Source organism: Echeneis naucrates, chromosome 14 (assembly GCF_900963305.1).
Source record: "Echeneis naucrates chromosome 14, fEcheNa1.1, whole genome shotgun sequence".
NCBI classification, from domain to species: domain Eukaryota; kingdom Metazoa; phylum Chordata; class Actinopteri; order Carangiformes; family Echeneidae; genus Echeneis; species Echeneis naucrates.
The window spans coordinates 19,045,335-19,062,887 of NC_042524.1; the positions used below are offsets into that span (position 1 = coordinate 19,045,335).

The 17,553-nt window shown below is 38.3% G+C and overlaps 1 protein-coding gene across 1 annotated transcript; it reads right to left on the bottom strand.

Moving 5' to 3' along the window:
• Positions 1-3,195: 3,195 nt before the first annotated feature.
• capns1a (calpain, small subunit 1 a) lies at positions 3,196-7,346 on the bottom strand. Its single transcript, XM_029519011.1, has 11 exons — positions 7,240-7,346; positions 6,344-6,400; positions 6,218-6,254; positions 6,022-6,114; positions 5,765-5,822; positions 5,560-5,624; positions 4,867-4,935; positions 4,279-4,357; positions 3,650-3,766; positions 3,504-3,562; positions 3,196-3,392 (listed from the first exon to the last, which is right to left on the bottom strand). Exons 2-11 carry the CDS (start codon positions 6,388-6,390, stop codon positions 3,366-3,368), a joined length of 651 nt encoding a protein of 216 aa, XP_029374871.1. The 5' UTR covers positions 6,391-6,400; positions 7,240-7,346; the 3' UTR covers positions 3,196-3,365.
• Between the last annotated feature and the right edge of the window lie 10,207 nt (positions 7,347-17,553).

Consider the following 17,553-nt stretch of genomic DNA (forward strand, 5'->3'; position numbering starts at 1 on the left):
ATGCTCAAACGTGTCAGAATTTGGAGCCCACCTTCACCCCTCTTTAGCGAAACTTAAAATAAATTTGCATGTTCAATTATAAGATGTTTGAGTAACTTTGAATTACTTGACACTGACGTAGAGAGGCTCTTTTGTCCAGGGCACAATGTGCATTTCATGATTCCATTCGTTCCTTTAATTTCTTGGAGGGAAAAGTAATGACTATACTTCTAACTTGTAACCCTATACTTCTATTCAGAGAAGGCTACTTTTGGATTATTTAGGCTCGCCATGCCTGTTTCTTGTTGATGATTGCGGATCGATGCCCGCATGTGGCCAGTTTTGGTGTCGACTACTCAATTTATGTATGACCAGTAATTAATAAATGCAAAATACACCCATCAGCCGGCAGCATATTGAACTGGTCTATCCAAGTCTCGTCACCAGAAGAGCCACGACTTGTATGTTTACTCCTAGCAACAGCACGGCGAGGAGTATGTTGTTAGCCTCATAGCACAATTGCCTAAGTAAGTTTTTGGCCAAATTGTGATATTTGCCTAACCTTCCTCTCCAACCACTGCTGCGTCACTTTGCCTTACTGCCTATAGCCTCAGCCTATCAGAACGCAAAATCACCATCTGCCTCAGTGATCTCTTTGATTTAGGTATTTTTTCTGCTACATACGAAGATGGCAGACTGCATGAGAAAGAGGGATCTGCAGACCACAAGGGAGAAGCATTAGCTCCTCTTTGAGTCATCTGATATGATAGTTCATATTTTTTCACTTTTTAGAGAGTAAATGTACCTTCAGTCAATCAAAGGGATTAGGAACTGTTTGTTTGAACGTTTAATCACATTTTCTGGAGCCGAGAACAGTTCGTGACCTTCACAAGATAGCTGCTGGTAAAACCGGAACGTGTGAGATTGGCATATTTCCAAAAAGCGTCGAGTGGGCAGAAATACTCTGTGTTTGTACAAAAACAGGACTGTGTGGTGTATGTATAAGCACCAAGGTAGGAAATATAGATGAGGATACCTTTACTCCTCAAACGAAAGTAGAGGCTTTTGCCCTTCACTATGACTGACTCACTTCCGTCGTTCCTTGCGTGTCCAACTATGTGTGCCTCAGAATTTCGGTAAACACCCGCACACCCCTACTTCTGAATGGGTTACCGTGACATTTTACCTCAACCAATTGTCATTTATGTGACTGTCTCGTGCCCGCTATAACAAAGGAAGAAGAGTAAAACAGTCTTTGCCTCTCGGTTTAGAAATCTAGTTGGCCGGGGGGGGGGAGACAGCTTCAATTATAATAGCCCACCGCACGGTTGGCAGTAAACGGTGTTATGGATGGGGAGAGTAATCCTTTTGATACTCATTACTGAAAAAAAGTATCGCCGTTATTCCCATCACTGGTGCGAATATGCGAAAAGGGGGTTACTTTCTCCAAAAGTTCTAAGAACTATGGACAAGTTCTTCCGGTGCGAATGCGCCTATTGTTGCTTTTCTTTCCACTGTGAATGTTTTAGGGGCAGATCCCTGTTCAACATAAACGGCATTATATTAGTCAGAGTAACGACTCAAATGAGCCCAACACAAAATGATGGCAGTCACCAAGACATCCGATACTTTAATTCTAAATATGGCACAGGTATTTATTTTACCAAATATTTTTGTAACAATTTAATGACAGTGCTACAACCAAATGGTTTAAACCCTTAATAATGCATCTTCTCCACTGACGACATGCATGAGTGGCAGATACCCCACCAGTCAAAAGTTTGGATACACTTTCTCATTCAAATGAATAGGAAAGTGTGTCCAAACCTTTGACTGGTGGTGTATGTCAGTTACATATTATAAATTCACACATTGTGTTGGCAATTATCTGCTTCAGGCATTCATAGTTAAGTATACAGTGATAAATGATAAAGAGATCAGTGAGAGAAGACAAAGAAGACAATATGCTAAAGTACAGTAAAGCACTAATAGCATTAATATTCAATAGTAAATTACCAGCTTGCTCAAATACAACATTGTCTCTTGGGATATTAATGTGAATTTTATTAAAGATAAAAAAAAACACATCTATTGAATATATGCATTAATTAACCTTTAGTTTATATCTAGTATTAGGTCACTTTGAATAAATTTGGGAATTTAAGATTTATTCATTAGTTTGTGGCTGTCAAAAATGTTTGGGTTCCTAACTGCTGTGCATCAACAATAACTGCAGTGCAGAGTAATGCAGTGTACAAATCAAAGTATGATGTGCTTGTGTTAGGCTTTGGTGCAAGTGATTCATACTGCATTCATCTTGCTAAAAATGTACTCTCATTTTTTGGTGAACAAGAATCTCTCCTCTGTGGCCTTTCGCTTTGCATTCAGTGTCACAAAGACCCTGAATGCAACTGTGTTCAAACAAATATGATTTATAAAACCATCTCATTCCTGAACATCTTAAGATCTATCTCCAAAGACATGTAATCCCCCAGATTTTCGCTCCACATAACCAAATTAGACCTTCTCACAGCTGTATGGGTCTACAGTGGCCGGCATTTTCCAAACACTCCTGTTAGCTACACAACTGTTGGGGCGGGACTAACACCATATGAATATATGGAATTTGCTCACTTCCTGCAGTTTTCAGAACAGCTTCACCCAGCTCAAGCTTGTGCACAACGCTTAACAGCCATAAAACCTGTAAAGCCTGCCCCTCTATGTGAGTAAGTATAACCTAACCTGTCCCAACAGGTGTTAAAAAAAAAAAAAAAAAAAAAAAAAAAAAAGCACAACAGCATAAAAGTGGTCAACACACATTCAGCCTGAAAAGAATCTAATAAAAAGGCAAAGAAAAGGTGGTAGCAATTTGAACTGCACATTGTGTAAAGTCTTTTCCACAAAGGTGATGAAGTAGGTTTTCCCATTTCCCACGTTGTTAACCTTAAACTTGGCTTAAGGTTCCAATATTGTCAGGGCTTATTTCAGTTGAAACTACTCAGTGCCTACTAGATGAATTTAACTAAGTTGAGCTGGACTATTAACAAAAGCTGATTCCGAATTGACCATGTAAAACAAATTCATAATACTATCATATATTATGCTCCTGAGGGGTGTTGGCTTCATAACTTTGAGTGGCATTTTTATTTGAAATTGTCATCACTGGGTGCCAGTTTGTAACTTTCTTGTGTTTATACTTATGGTTTTTTAGAAATATGAAAAGCTCCACATCACTTTATTGTATTTTCAAATAAAACTACACACACAAAGCATTTGCTGAGTAAAACAAAATGCAGGTCGGATGGTTGATAAAATAAAATGGCATAAAATTTTGGGTGGGGCAGATAAAGTGGTTCCCCTGCATGTAGGAGAGACATTGTCTGGACTCAAGAGTACATGGTCAACTGAAGCCACTGAAAAGACAAGAACAAAGATGACCTTTTAAGCATTTCCTACAAACTTTTAGGAAAACCAAATTCCAGTAAAACAGCACTGGTGATTATTGATATTTGAGATAACTTTACCTCCTGAACATTGACTTTGATTGTCCCATTGTTATCCTTATCCAGGGTTTTGAAGGCACCTGAATGAGAGCAGATAATAAACATCCTATACCTCGAATTCCTCGTCGAGAAATCAGTTGTTTTTTGGAGTAATCTTTAATACTTACGGCACATGGCATCAAGCCTCACAAGGCAACCAATGTAGTTATCAAAATCCATGTTCCCATTTTCGTCACTGTATCTGCGAATTATCATCTGGAACAGCTGGTCATTGAGGGGGAAGCCTGATGAAGAGATGAACAGGTGAAAATGCCATCATTTTACTATTAAATAGCAATTACATAGATGTCTTATGTGCACAGGCCCAAGGCTGAGGGCTCTAAAACAAATATATTCAAAGAACTAGTATGATATTCAAATCATTACACGTTTATACAGCTCCTCACAGATTAAGCTTTCTTTTAAGTTCACAAAACATTTGACTGGCACCTCATGTTGATCAAGGTGCTGAAATACTGATGAAACTGTTTGTGTTCACCTGCTGTTCAGGTCAGGATGAGAAACATTTTGCTTGCAGGAGCTACACCAATTCTAGTCTCAGCTATTCCATATTTGATTGAATAATGTGTTAATTAATAAACCTAATCCAACATACTTTTTTTGACAAATTAATAGTTAAGCAAATTCACTTGTAAATTCTTAGGACATCTATGGCTATTGTTTTACCTGTGGCTGTTGCGTTGGTGTGCACAAAATTTGTGGGGTCATTTCAACTATTTAAAAAATACTCACTCACCTGCTGCTTTGAAAGCATCCGGGAGCTCCTGTGCACCAATGACACCTGAGCCATCTGTGTCGTAGGACTTGTACACTCCCTAAATAATGACAACCCAAGTATTTAAAATAGTTTTTTCATATCTGGAGGCTTTTGCTGGTGAGCAGGTACTCAACCTAGAGAGACTAAAAGTAGGAATTACAGAGAAAATGTTTTCTTTCCACCAATCAGTTGCTGGTGGTATGACCATCAAAATTAAAATTATCTCTTGTAAACTTTCTCAATACAACATAATATTAATGTACTTGGATGATTAAATCAACAAACACCAGCTTTGTGTGACAACGAATGCAGACTGAGCTACTACTTTAATGTATGTGAAAAGAAATGAAATGACCTGTTTCACAGTGAATTTGTGTCCTGAAATAAATACATTTAAGATATTTACACATAATAAGCACCAATTTGTACTTTATAACCATGATCAACATCTGATACTGGAAGCATTACTATTAACTACAACTGTGGAATATAAACACCAACCACAGGAATGTAAATGCAATAAGACACAGATGGGCAGGAAGAATAAAATGAGCTGACTGTACTTGCCTGCCATTTCTTTATATTGTTCCAGAGATGTTTGAATTCATGAAAGCCGAGTTTTCCAGTGCTGTCACTCTGAAACAGCATTAAGGACAATGGACAACAATCTTCCTCTTTAACTCCAGCGTAGATAAACAATTGCTCTATTTGCTTAAGGCGTATTTTTACAAGCTTTCCTTATTCGTATAAGGACAGAGTATTCAGGGCAGCTGGGAACTAATACCAACTTTTTGTCCAACTTGTTCATAACACTGCAGCTAAGGATCACACAATTCTCATTTCGCTACATTCATGCAGTTTCCCACTTAAATAAGTCATTACTGTTGATGACTAAAAATATATATGAAGAACAAACTTTTGTAATCTGGCTCCATTGTATTTATAGCTGAGGGAGTCTGATGTCTCCCCAGTTTCAAGGTCATTAAACCTGATCATTCAATGCCACAGGACAAAATGAACACAGACTCAGCTCATCTGTGTAATTCTGTCTTTGCAGCCAAATCCTTGCAGTAATTTGCCTCAATATTTCAGTGTATGTCCTGAGTCTTAATGAGCTGTGGGTGTGATGGAGCATGGTAAGCCAACATCTCTTTTTATAGCCGACTGCCTATGGATTTGTTCTGTCTGTGTATTTTTACTGCACTGTCATTGCTGCACAGTACACAACACAATAAACCCTGATAACATTAGACAGGATACATCCATGACTGCCACCATGCTCCGACAAGACTCAATGCTGAAACCATCCGTCTTCAGATCTTCATCTGAAGCATAAGGGGAAACAGTCATTCATCATTTTGTATGTACACAAAAATATACATATATAAAAATGTAGATGTACCACATACACACATGCATAAAAAAAACTACACAAGAATGCTTATCAAATGCAAACAAGTCTTACGCTTTGAAATGATTCTGTTCAGGATGTTCATCAGCTCAGATGGGCTCACTTCCATGTCCTACATGACAAATATTGAACAGGGAAACACTAAGGAAAACCGTATAGGCACACAACTTTATGCTGTGACACAATGGCTAATAGAGAACTTTCTTTAAAAATTTTTATTTAACTTTAAGCAAAAATATTTTGGTGTCGATGAAATAGAACATATGTTGTATATACTGCTTAGAGCAGACAACATTCAAAGAGAGATTCACCTCGCCAGCAAGTTGCTGAAAGACTCGGCGGAACTGTTTCTCTTCGTCACTCTCATGCTGCTCTGCATAAGCAACCGGCCTGCGTGGTGGAGGCTGAGGGACAGGGGCACAAGCAAGGATTAGAAACTGCGATCTCTCAAAGTTAGCAGTACATTAACAGGGACATGGAGCCGGTGATGAGATGACTGTCACTCACAGGTTCAGAGGGTACAAACTGGGCTGGGTCGATGTTGCTGCAACGACATGATCCAAAGCCAAAATTACCATTTATACCACAAGCAATACTTATTTACTTGAGCAAGTATTTAGTGCTAATTCTTACCTTACAACATCAATGATGCCACCAATAAATTTTTTGGCAAAAAACATCTTCTGTCAACTGTGAATGCCAAAATGCAACATATTAGGGAAAATACATATACACCAACAGCCTGAGTGTCTTGAAGTGCCAAAACACCAAAAGCAGAATTCAACGTCTAATGGAAATATTAAACAGAAAGCTGGAGTGGCTGTATATTAACCATCACAAACAGTTGTTTCAACGCCAGTTGAGCCCGTCACAGCTTTGCCGTGTTAACAAGCTTCCCATTACAAATGCTAGTAGTACTGACCAGACAGAACATAGTTCAGGCAATGGCGTGTCTTGAGTTTTCCTCAAGTAGCTAGTTTACGGCACACCCACTAGTATCCTTAAAATGATTCCTGTTATAGAAAACAGTGCCACACGAAGAGTGCAAAAAAAGATCACATTTGAAGGTTGTGTGTGCCGATCATGTATTCACAATAACGACCATTAACTATAAATATATTTAAAAAAAGGCCCATTAGTAAGAAAATATGTCTCATTTCAATATTTGTGCCGAAACGGCGTAAACTCAGCTCTTTAGCTTATAACCCGGAGACGGAGCTAACGTTGCAGCCCCAACATTAATATTATGTCAGATTAGCTCTCCATTGTACTGACTCAAATTCATAGAAAGTTCAATAATACAGTTTAAACACCATGTAAACCGTGCAAACTCTTTACAGCACGGATTTAAAGAAGCGCTGAAGGTAGCCTGAGTGTTAGCACCGCTAAACAACCTTAGCCTTTAGCTAAAATCCAGCTAACGGCTAAAGACGTAATCTGTCCAAACCAAATACCGAGCCCGGTCTGAGGCCACGCTGGGCATCAGGCAAACGGGCTTTGTCTGCGTAAAAGCTGGCAGCTGCATTTACCGTGGGGCAGCAGGAGTCGGTGAAGTTGCTGGCAGGACGTGTGGCTAAGTTTTGAGTGTGCTTAAATAAACCAGAGTCAGCTGTCAGGGAGGTCGGTGGACACGCCCCGAGCAGCCGCCTGGCGCTGCAGGAGGAAGTGAGTGATACCGCAGCCGGAGCAGACTCTGCAGCTGCCGGACACTCTGGACGACATCGCACCAACAGACCGGACCCAGCAACACCTGCTGTCCATCAGCGTGCACCGTGTCGCCGAGCTGCCACCCACGGTGCGATGAGTTTGTTCATAAAAAAAAAGATACTATTGTCACATTGTCAACTATTAGTTGTCCTCAGATGGTAGTCAGATTTCTCTGGTTAGACCATCGTTGTTGCATTTCTCCTCTCTTATTTTAATGGTCGTACAGATGAATGCATTTTTGCGCAGGGCTTAAATCAGTTTGAGCCTCTTTCTGTCTCCGTCCCTGTGATTCCACTTAAAAATTTTACTAAATGCTCCTGTAATGTTCAACTGCTCCCTGCTAACGTGTTATATTAATTCAAGTGAAAATGCGTTGTGATATAGCTGAGGTCACTTCAGTCAAAATAGGTTTAATATCGAAGCTGTAAATCATCATAACAGTTTCTGCTCAATGTGAACAGTTACATGATGGGATTATTAGAGCTGTGCAAAAGCACAAATTAGACTCATTTGTATTATATTTAAAATAAGGTAATTAGTAATTATGGCATCCATCTTTGTGTCTATACAATATATAGATTTATGCGTCTGTAGATCTTTCTCAGTCTCTTCCATCTGTCCCATTCTCACTCCACTATCACTGAACGCCACAATAAACCAATTACACTGATCTGAATTCATTTAGAAACCTCTATCAACCCCTTTCAAGTACCCAGATTAGGTTGTGCTTTAAGATTTGCATGAGACTGAAAACTCTCCATTAGAGCTTCAGCCAGGGATTATACTTGCCACAAATCATCCACTTTTACTTCGCTTTATTTATAAATGAAGCATATTCAGTGGCAGTTAAAAAGACCATCTTCCATCAGAAGATTTACCAGTGGACTTGGGGCATGTTTAAAAATGAGAGCACACCACATTGAATAATTAAACACAGTTTAATGAGAGGGGAGAAAAAATTGTGTCGTCATTTTACTTGACAAAATCCTACTCTGTGGTAATTGGATCACATAAACACTGATTACCCCACACTCAGAAGTGATTGTGTCAAACTGTCATAGGAACTTTTTTATTGTGCATATCAAGATAAATTGCTTTTGTACAGGTGGAGTCTGAGGTTTCAAATACAGCAGACAACTCAAGTTAAACGCTTATTGTGCATATCAAGATAAATTGCTTTTGTACAGGTGGAGTCTGAGGTTTCAAATACAGCAGACAACTCAAGTTAAATGCTATTGTTCATCCATTCCGCTGCCCTGAAGGCCTTGGGATTTAAGATCCAGATGATGAACCACAACATACATAACAACATGGGATCTTTTCCTTTTGTATTATTCCACCCTTGATCTCTTAGTTCTGTCATTTCCTGTCATCTCACCAAAAAAAAGAAGAAGAAACATTTAGAAACAAGTCATGAAACTCTGCAGTTTAGCTGTACAGGATTATAAATCAGTGAATAAACTAAATGATTACTTTGCAGTCTTTGCAGGATAATACAAACTCTAGTTTGTTTGTTTTTTTTTTTTGTATGGAACATATCGCAGAGATTCCTCCCCAACTGGCACGAAAATGTGTGAATATTAATCATACGAATGTTGGCAGATAAAATGCTGGCTTTAATAATCTGTCCTTCCTGCCTGCCACAGCTCTGCTCAGGCCGGGGTGTTAGAAACAGAACAGCTCTGCCCTTAGGGTCATCTGGCTCAACATGAGATGGAACCTGGTTGAACAGCTGAAAGGCAGAGCCTGCATGTTTATCATGCTACTTCCGAGATGGTACCACAGCCCTGTACAGATAACCGTTGAAGTCCTCTGGACATGCAGACTTTTTTGTCAGTGTGCTGACATGCCAGTGCTGATGGTGCCAGCAGGTGGAGACAGAAGGTATTTGTGCTGGGAGCAACCAACTGTATCTTCTGCATTTTCCATGCAAATACTACAGGTACAGGCCTTTTAGATAAATCTAAATGTGTCAGCAGTTATACAAGTATAGTTTCTTCTACATGGCTGATGTCAGACAAATAAAACTGAGGGTGATATGCAAAACTGTCCTTTTAAACATGATAAGGTTATTCATAACTGTTTTGAAGAAATCAACTCATAGAAGGACACTAAACAGAACATGAAGGGTGCAAATTTTATTTGTTGGCATCTTCTTAGCTTTTAATTGTATTGAACATTGTAGCATACTGACTTTTCATCATCTGCAACACTGACTATGGATTAGTATGAGGTCTAATAAAATTTTAACTGAAAGGTGAGGGTAAATTTAGTTTCATTTAAGTCCCCCATCCACTTCTAAGTGTCTTTTACACAAATAAGTGTTTGTGTAATTGTGAAGGTTAGACGTGTAATTGAATACCCCGATTCCAACATTGTATCCATGCTTAGTGATGATGTAAGTGACCAAAGTCCAGTGATGGAGGAGTTTAGTGTCCAGTGCAAATGCTCCTTCTTTGATATAAATGTCTGTAAGAGCAGCTGATGCTGTACAACATTTTCAGTACCTGGGGACAGTAATTGATGACAAGTTAACATTGACCCAACTACTGATGTTGTTAATACAGAAGCACACCAGCACTTGTACTTTTTATTGGCAGCTAAATAGGTTGGGATCCAACCTTTATGAGAATGCTTTTCTGTCTTTTGCTTAAGTGAGTCTGTTTTAACATTGTCGTTATTTGCTGCTTTGGTCCCTTACACTGAAGATCAGAAACAGGTTACAGGGAATTCTAAGAATGTGCAGTATTTCTAGACACAAACCTTAACAGAGATAGTTTGGGTCATTTCATCTGCTAACAAATATATTCTACATGAACAATAGATTTAAAAAGTAATCTTCGGTGTAAATTGGTTGCATGTCAACTGATGTGTGAAGACTCCTGTAGATGACTGGTTTTACTGCTGGGTGCACAACAGATTGCAATAAGGAAAATGACCATATCTTATCTTTCCAAACAAGCTCCTATACATTACTGAGTAAAATGTCTTATAACCTAAATGACCATAGAGGTTGCCCATAACGCTTATAATCTGTTTGCACAATAAAATTAAGTAAAGGATATGATATGACATTATTTGGATTGTCTGTCTTTTAAGATATTGTATTGAAAATGACAGAACACCAGTTGATCATTACAAGGCTGATTAAAGTGTTCACTAACCTGTCTGTATGTGTTTCAAATAATCAAAACAGACCTTTGCAAGATTCCTGTCTGTCCATCTTCAATGATTTCCGTGCTTTTCTGACAACACTGCACAGTCAGTCATGAGGCTATTGTTCTGACTCAAGTCTCTTGTTTCTTGGCTTTAAGGAACAGACAGAGTGGCAGAGTTCGTACCACTGCTGCTCAGTTTTGATCATAGCTACATCTCTTCTTAATCTCCTGTGGTCACTACTACTGTGGCTGCCTTGACAGTGGAGACACTATGCCTGCTCTTTCTGCACTTCCAACACTCTCAACACATTGAGAAATCATATTCATAAAACACAATGGCCACAGTGAACAGCAAATGAATTCATAGCTGCTGCTGCCTTTAGTAATTTGAATTCGTTTGTCCTTGTATAAAATCAGTAATAACTTCTTAGTAAAGGCACAACAATGACAGTGACAATTATGATTCAGATTTTTTCATGAACTCAGACCTGCAGTTTTTTCCCCATATTTTTCATTTTCATATTTTTCAGTCTTCAAAATTATAGTTTTGGCTGCCACAACTGCTCTTTACTAGGATACCAAATTGTATATACAGTACAGGCAGCCACTGCATTACTGACACCTACCTAGATTATGTGAATGCACCATTATTTCCTCAAACAAAACCTCCCATATGTCTGTGGGTTACTCTGCAGGGCTTTGTAGTCAGAGCTGTATTATGATCAATGGCATTTACCGCAAATGAAAAATATATTACCAGCATATATTTTTATATATCTGGAACCTGATATTTAAGATGTGATAATATATGATGTGCACTGCAGAAATCTGATATCTAATATCTATCCTTCAGAACCCACTCCAGCTAAAATTACTCCATCCATGAAATAGAGGTATCCATGGTTACATCAGGAGCCATGTTCAAGGGTGCCTCAGTGTATCTCTGTTCTTGAGCAGACCCCACCTTTTCCCTCATTCATGATTTGAAAGAAATCACTGTGCCACCTCAAGGTATCCGATGGTTATGATTTGGTTTTGCAAATGAGATTTGCAGTGAATAATTTCAATCATATTGATGAAGACAGACTGGCTATTAAATATCTCTGAATTATGAATGCAAACCATATTACATCTGGAGTTATACCTTCTCCAGTTTAAGGGAATGAACGGCAGAGCTAGTGCAGAGGCTGCAGGTTGAAATATTGTATAGCAGCATCCCCAATACAACATATTTGCAGTCTTCAGAACAACCTGTTACCTTGACAACGCAATTTTATCATTCAAGCCCATTGCTACCTTCTCTCACAGCAGGAATCAAATGTGCCTTAAAAGTATACTGATGCAGGATTTTACACTTCACACCAAGGCAGAAATGAGACATGGGATGGGCTGAGATGTGCACAAAATTTAGAGTTATAACATCATTGTCGCTGCATTCTAAATATTTTTGTTATGGCATGGCATTCAGAAGGATAAACAGGAGAGGATTAGAAAGCAAACTTCATTCGTTTAAACTGGCAACAAGTTATTCCCCAAATACCAGGGTCTTAGGATGGTTACTATTTCTGATCCTCAAGCACTTATTTGCAAGTTAGTTTGTCATTCTGATAATTGTGTGCATTGTGCGCATTGCATGCAAGCTTGTTTCTCTTTTACTTAACTTCGCAAGCATCCTTGAAGAAATCTGATGATTTTCAAAATGCATCTATTTTAAACTAGCAATAAATATTTATCTGTAAACTCTGGACACCCAGAGCAGTCAGAGAAGGAAAATACTGCATCTGCGTTCTTATCAGGATTGGGAAATCAGGTGGGATCGATTCCTCATATTGTATAAAAAAACAATGTGAAATCCAAAATTTCAGAAATACTCAAATTGTAGCCCCAATATATAAACAATATGTTAATTTCATATTAAATAAAAAAAATACAATTAAAATAAAAATCAATTTAACAACCTGTCATGCTTTAATTGTTGTTGCTCTATCCACTCCCTGCATTATTGGTCTAAATGCTGTTCCCTCTTCCCAACATCAAAAGTGACCAGAAATAACATTCTTGTGAGGATGCAGAGAATGTTTTTATTTTATCTTTGACTCTTCATCTAAATATGCCAAATGTAGGCAAAGGCAAACTAGAGAGACCAGTCTTTAAAGAACCCATCAGAACATTTCCTTTTCAATTGCAGAATATTAATTGCATATCAGGTTGCTAAGAGAGCACAAATTCCCTGAAGAAATACCATGGCCATGATCTCGGTATAGCTACAGCCCTGTATACGTGATGTCACCCTCCCTGCTTGTGTATCTGAGCTCAGTAGATTAAGAATGTATTTGCTGGATAATGAAGAAGGTCAGTCAGTGTAGGAGGAATGGCTGTGTGTTAGGTGGCTCATACAAGTCATAAAATAAAAGTCATGACAGTCTGATGTGCTGAAGAACGTTGAACGTTACCCACTAATTTTGAAATCTGATTTAAATGTCTATTTTCAGGTGCTAACTGTAGCTCTGTGTAGATGTGACTGTGCTCTGAGTCTGTAATAAACTCACATTTGCAAATAGAAAATATAATATGAGGGATCTTGATGACCTGGATCATCTCATTCACATTAAACAGCCATGATGCAGATGTAGTATATTGGTACATTGGACACATATCGGCTCATGCTGAATACCATATGTCAGTCACCATCCCCACAAATCCTACGTATCCTCGACTCCTCCAGCAAATTTTAAATTAGCATCCAGTGAAATAGCTACTGGATGAATTGCCTCAAAATGTAGTTCAAGCGTTCAGGTTTCCCAATAATTTTGGTGATCCAATGATGACCACAAGGTTAAAAAAATGTGTTAGCTATACATTTTCTCACACCGAGGCAGTGCGGCAGCAGTTAATGTTGTTGCCCCACAACAGCTCCAGCACCACCTGCAACTCAGAAACAGACAAGTGGCAGAAGATGGATAAATGAATCAGTGTCTAACCCCCATGGGATTGGCATTTGTGGTTTTGAGTAAAATTGTGATGCTTCCATTGCATTGTGACCAAATGCCTGCAAAAGTAATGGCATCAGCATAAACTGCATCGCTGCTTATGAGCAAATGTTGCATGGTGACACCCTAAAGCAAAATACTGAAGGCAGTAAAGATTTCAACCCTGTCATTAAGTTAACAATCTGAGGTCAGATTACATGCATCACTGTATCTAAAATGTCACATTGTCCAAAATGCGTTAAGTTATAAGTTACAAGTTATAAGCTACAAGTTGCCAGGTGCTGAACTTTATCAACTGATCCAACAAAGGATTACTTTACTTTAACTTTATCCTTTGATACCCAAGGAGTAAAGGAGTGAATCTCATCATGGTTCATCAGCAATGAACCTATCAGCATTCAGCGTTCTTGGAACCAGATGTAATAATTCTAGTTATCGGCTGTTTATTTACAACAACATATTTATGTGTGTAAAGAAAAGGATGTTAAAAATAAACCTTACATTTCCATGTATTATAGCATTCTTTTTAATTCACTGGTACTGAAAAAGGTATCATTGTGATATGAAGGTATGAATATAGCTACAGTCTTGCTTCTTCTGGCTAAATTCATAGTAACTGAATATGCGCCCTCTCATGCTATGTGACTAGGCCTGCTCTCAGGATGTCACATCCTGCAGTCAGTTCTGTTAGTAAAACAACACTCTGATCAGGAAACTACCATCGTAGCTGCGCCCCATTAGTCAACCGCAACAACGGCGTGAATGCGCTAAAATAGTGGAGGGGCCTCAGGCTGTATACATTATCCTGTAATCTCTCAGTTTATTTTGTTGAAAACTGTCTATACTCAAATTGTGATTACAGGGAAGACAAACATTTGAAGCTGTTCCTGGGATGCTTTACAAACATCAACAAAATGTTCATGTTTGTAGATGGGCTCTGACCAAAGTCACTGTCACGCTGAAAGCAACAGAACAAGCTTTTCAAGCTGAACAGCATAAAGAGGTACTACATGTAGTATCCATAGTCTAATGCCCTGCCCTCAAAGAATACACTGATATGAATCCATGTGAAACAGGTTTGAATTTAAGGCTGATCTTCACCACAGTTGTATCTCTGCCTGCCTTGTCATATGCAGCACCGTCATCATGTAAACATACTGATTGTTTCCATTTAATATGTGCTCAGATTCATCTCCTCAGAAATCCATCTATTCATATAATGTGTTGGTCGCAATTATACAAACTCTCAATCTCTTGCTCAAGTGAAACAGACCAGAGGGTTGAGGTGGAGAATAAAACAGAACAGAAGACAAGTGATGTTAAAATGAACATTTATAATGACTCTTTGTTGCCGTCGCAAAAATAATCTTTAAAAAACAATTCAATTATTAACACTGAAATGCTGACTTCACTGGTAGTCCACGAGTCATAAAACACAACTCACTGAATTTCTTTTACAAACACAGTACTACAGTTACATTAAATAGTCATTACCGTTAAATCTATTAATGAATAATGTTCAAATAAACTAATAATAAAAACAATGACACTTTTAAAATCCTCTCATTCCCTCACCATAGTAGCTGTTGTCTCTTTTAATCAACAGTGTATTCATTTAGAAAATATACTGCTTCTGAGATGTTTCTCTGACAAAAGCAGAAAACAGACTGGCAGCATAACAATAATGGTACATGAGCTCAAACGTCATACAATTAGGGTGATGTTTTTCAAGGGGAGTGGAGATAGGACATAACCATTCCTGTGATCTAACATTTAGTAATGTAGGCTGGCTGCCTTTTGGCTCAGTGTGGAATTATTTGGCACTCTTGCTGACAAATATTTGCCATTAAAAGCTTTCAAACTTTTGCTAAAATGGCACAAGAAGGCATTTTCCACTAATTTCCAAACATATTCAGAGGACTTCTTCATTTTAAAAGACATATAAATGCTCTCCCAGAAAGCCCTTTTAGGTAGTTAACACTGTGGACTTTCACAGATTCTCTTTGTAACAATTGACAGAACTACCAAAGTCCTGTCACTGATATCCAAGAGAGATGAGAGACCCAATCAACAAACATCACTTTGCTTAGGTTGAAGTTTATGGTTTTATGCTGTCAGTCCATTTTTTTTTTTTCGGAAATGGAAAGAACAAAGGTTAAACAAAGTAAAAATCAAACCCCGAAAAAAAAAAAAAAACAACTTTACAATAACATGAATATGTTTGCAAGGTACGGGCATGCTTTCTTCAGTTTACACTTAAGCAAGCGTTCAACCCTGCAGAACTGTCCAGGTCACCAGAAAACAAGAGAACAGCCTAACAGACTTTGACAGTAAAAGTGGCGTAAAACTAACATACATGAGTTCTTGGGGATGGAGAAGGTCAACTATGTTCATGGGAGGTTCAGAGGGTCAAAGACAAAACATGGCCTCATGTCTGGTTGGCAAGAATCTGTGATTTTCTCAACATGAAAAGGGCTCAGAAATACCTTAATCAGTTTAAAGGGCGGACACAGTAGCAGGTGCTCATCTCAATGAAAGACAAATTGTGATATTGTGCAGGCTGAGAGAGGGTGTGACTCAGGTAGAAGAGGTTTTAAGAGTGGAGCGAGCAGCTTGAGACAGTTTGTGGCGAATAAAACCAGTCCCAGCCTTCTAGTGAACGGGCTCCGTGGGGGCAGATGAACATCCAGAAAACATTTGTAGGGGAAATAAAAGCAAACATGACAGGTTTTGGAATGATATTTGCAGTTTGTTTGGCATTCAGATGTGAAACAATAAATACAATAACAGGTGTTTGCAACTAAAAAAATGAGACAGAAATATCATTCTTGTTAGTTACTTGGCCTTTCAAAGTCTAATAAGTTTCCTCTGATATTCAAAATGTTGAGGTGGCAGAGGCCATCTTCCTTTTGCTGGTGCCGATTACGTATCTCTCATCTGACTTTTAATGTCAGCCAGACCTTGAGCTTTGCATCCCCCCAAATACCTTCCCCCCAGTGCTTCAACACCTATTAGCTGGAGAAAATAATTGAAAAACATTTTCTGGTTTGCAATTTAAAGGAAAAATTATGCAAAAAGTAGAAAATTTAACATGTCTCTCTTGGTTTCACTTGTTAGTTAGAAACAAAGCACTCAGTGATTGACACGAACCTCTGCTGAAGGGAATGTGAAGGAGAATCCTTCGAGGTGGGAAACAGGTGCTACTTTTCTATTTTGTCTGAGACTCCAGCCCTTTCCATCATTCATAAGACCCAACAGGATCAGGGAACAAATAAATTAAAGTAACATTGGTGTAACAGTAAAGAATGGCAGAAAGGAAAAAAAAAAACAACTTTTAAAAGCCAACATGATTTGCTTCATTTCACACCCAAGATGATCACTGATCAGTAAAGTGCATTTATGCAACACCAAACAAACAAGATAATGTTGACAGCGGATCGGAAGTTGTGTTAAAACATATCTGGTTCATGACTCTGGCCATCTGAGGCCTACCTGACTATAGCTGAAATCTGTTATTGAGATAGATATTAAGTCTACATGTATTTGACAATCCTGCCCTGAATTTACATTAAAGACTGATAACATTCGACAGAAATGAAAAAATAAAGAAAAAAGAGAAAAATTAAATGGGTACATTCATAGATTAGATCTGGGCTTTTAAGCTGTGACATAAAAAAATCATGGGACAGGTGATATGAGGTTCAACCTGTTTGTAAAAATAATGCATGCTGGATATCCTAAAATAAAAATTAGAAAATAGAAAAGAGCAAAACACAAGGAGCCAATGCACTGAATAACATTTCACGTTTGCTTGTTTCACATTTTTAATACTCCTCACTGTACCTAAAAATTCAAAAGATCTTCTCTGATGATAATGAACTCTGATGACAGATGAACTTGACTGACTGAGAATTGGATCTGAGATGTTAGTGTGTGTGTGTGTGTGTTTGTGTGTGTCTGTGTGTGTCTGTGTCTTTTTTTTTTTTTT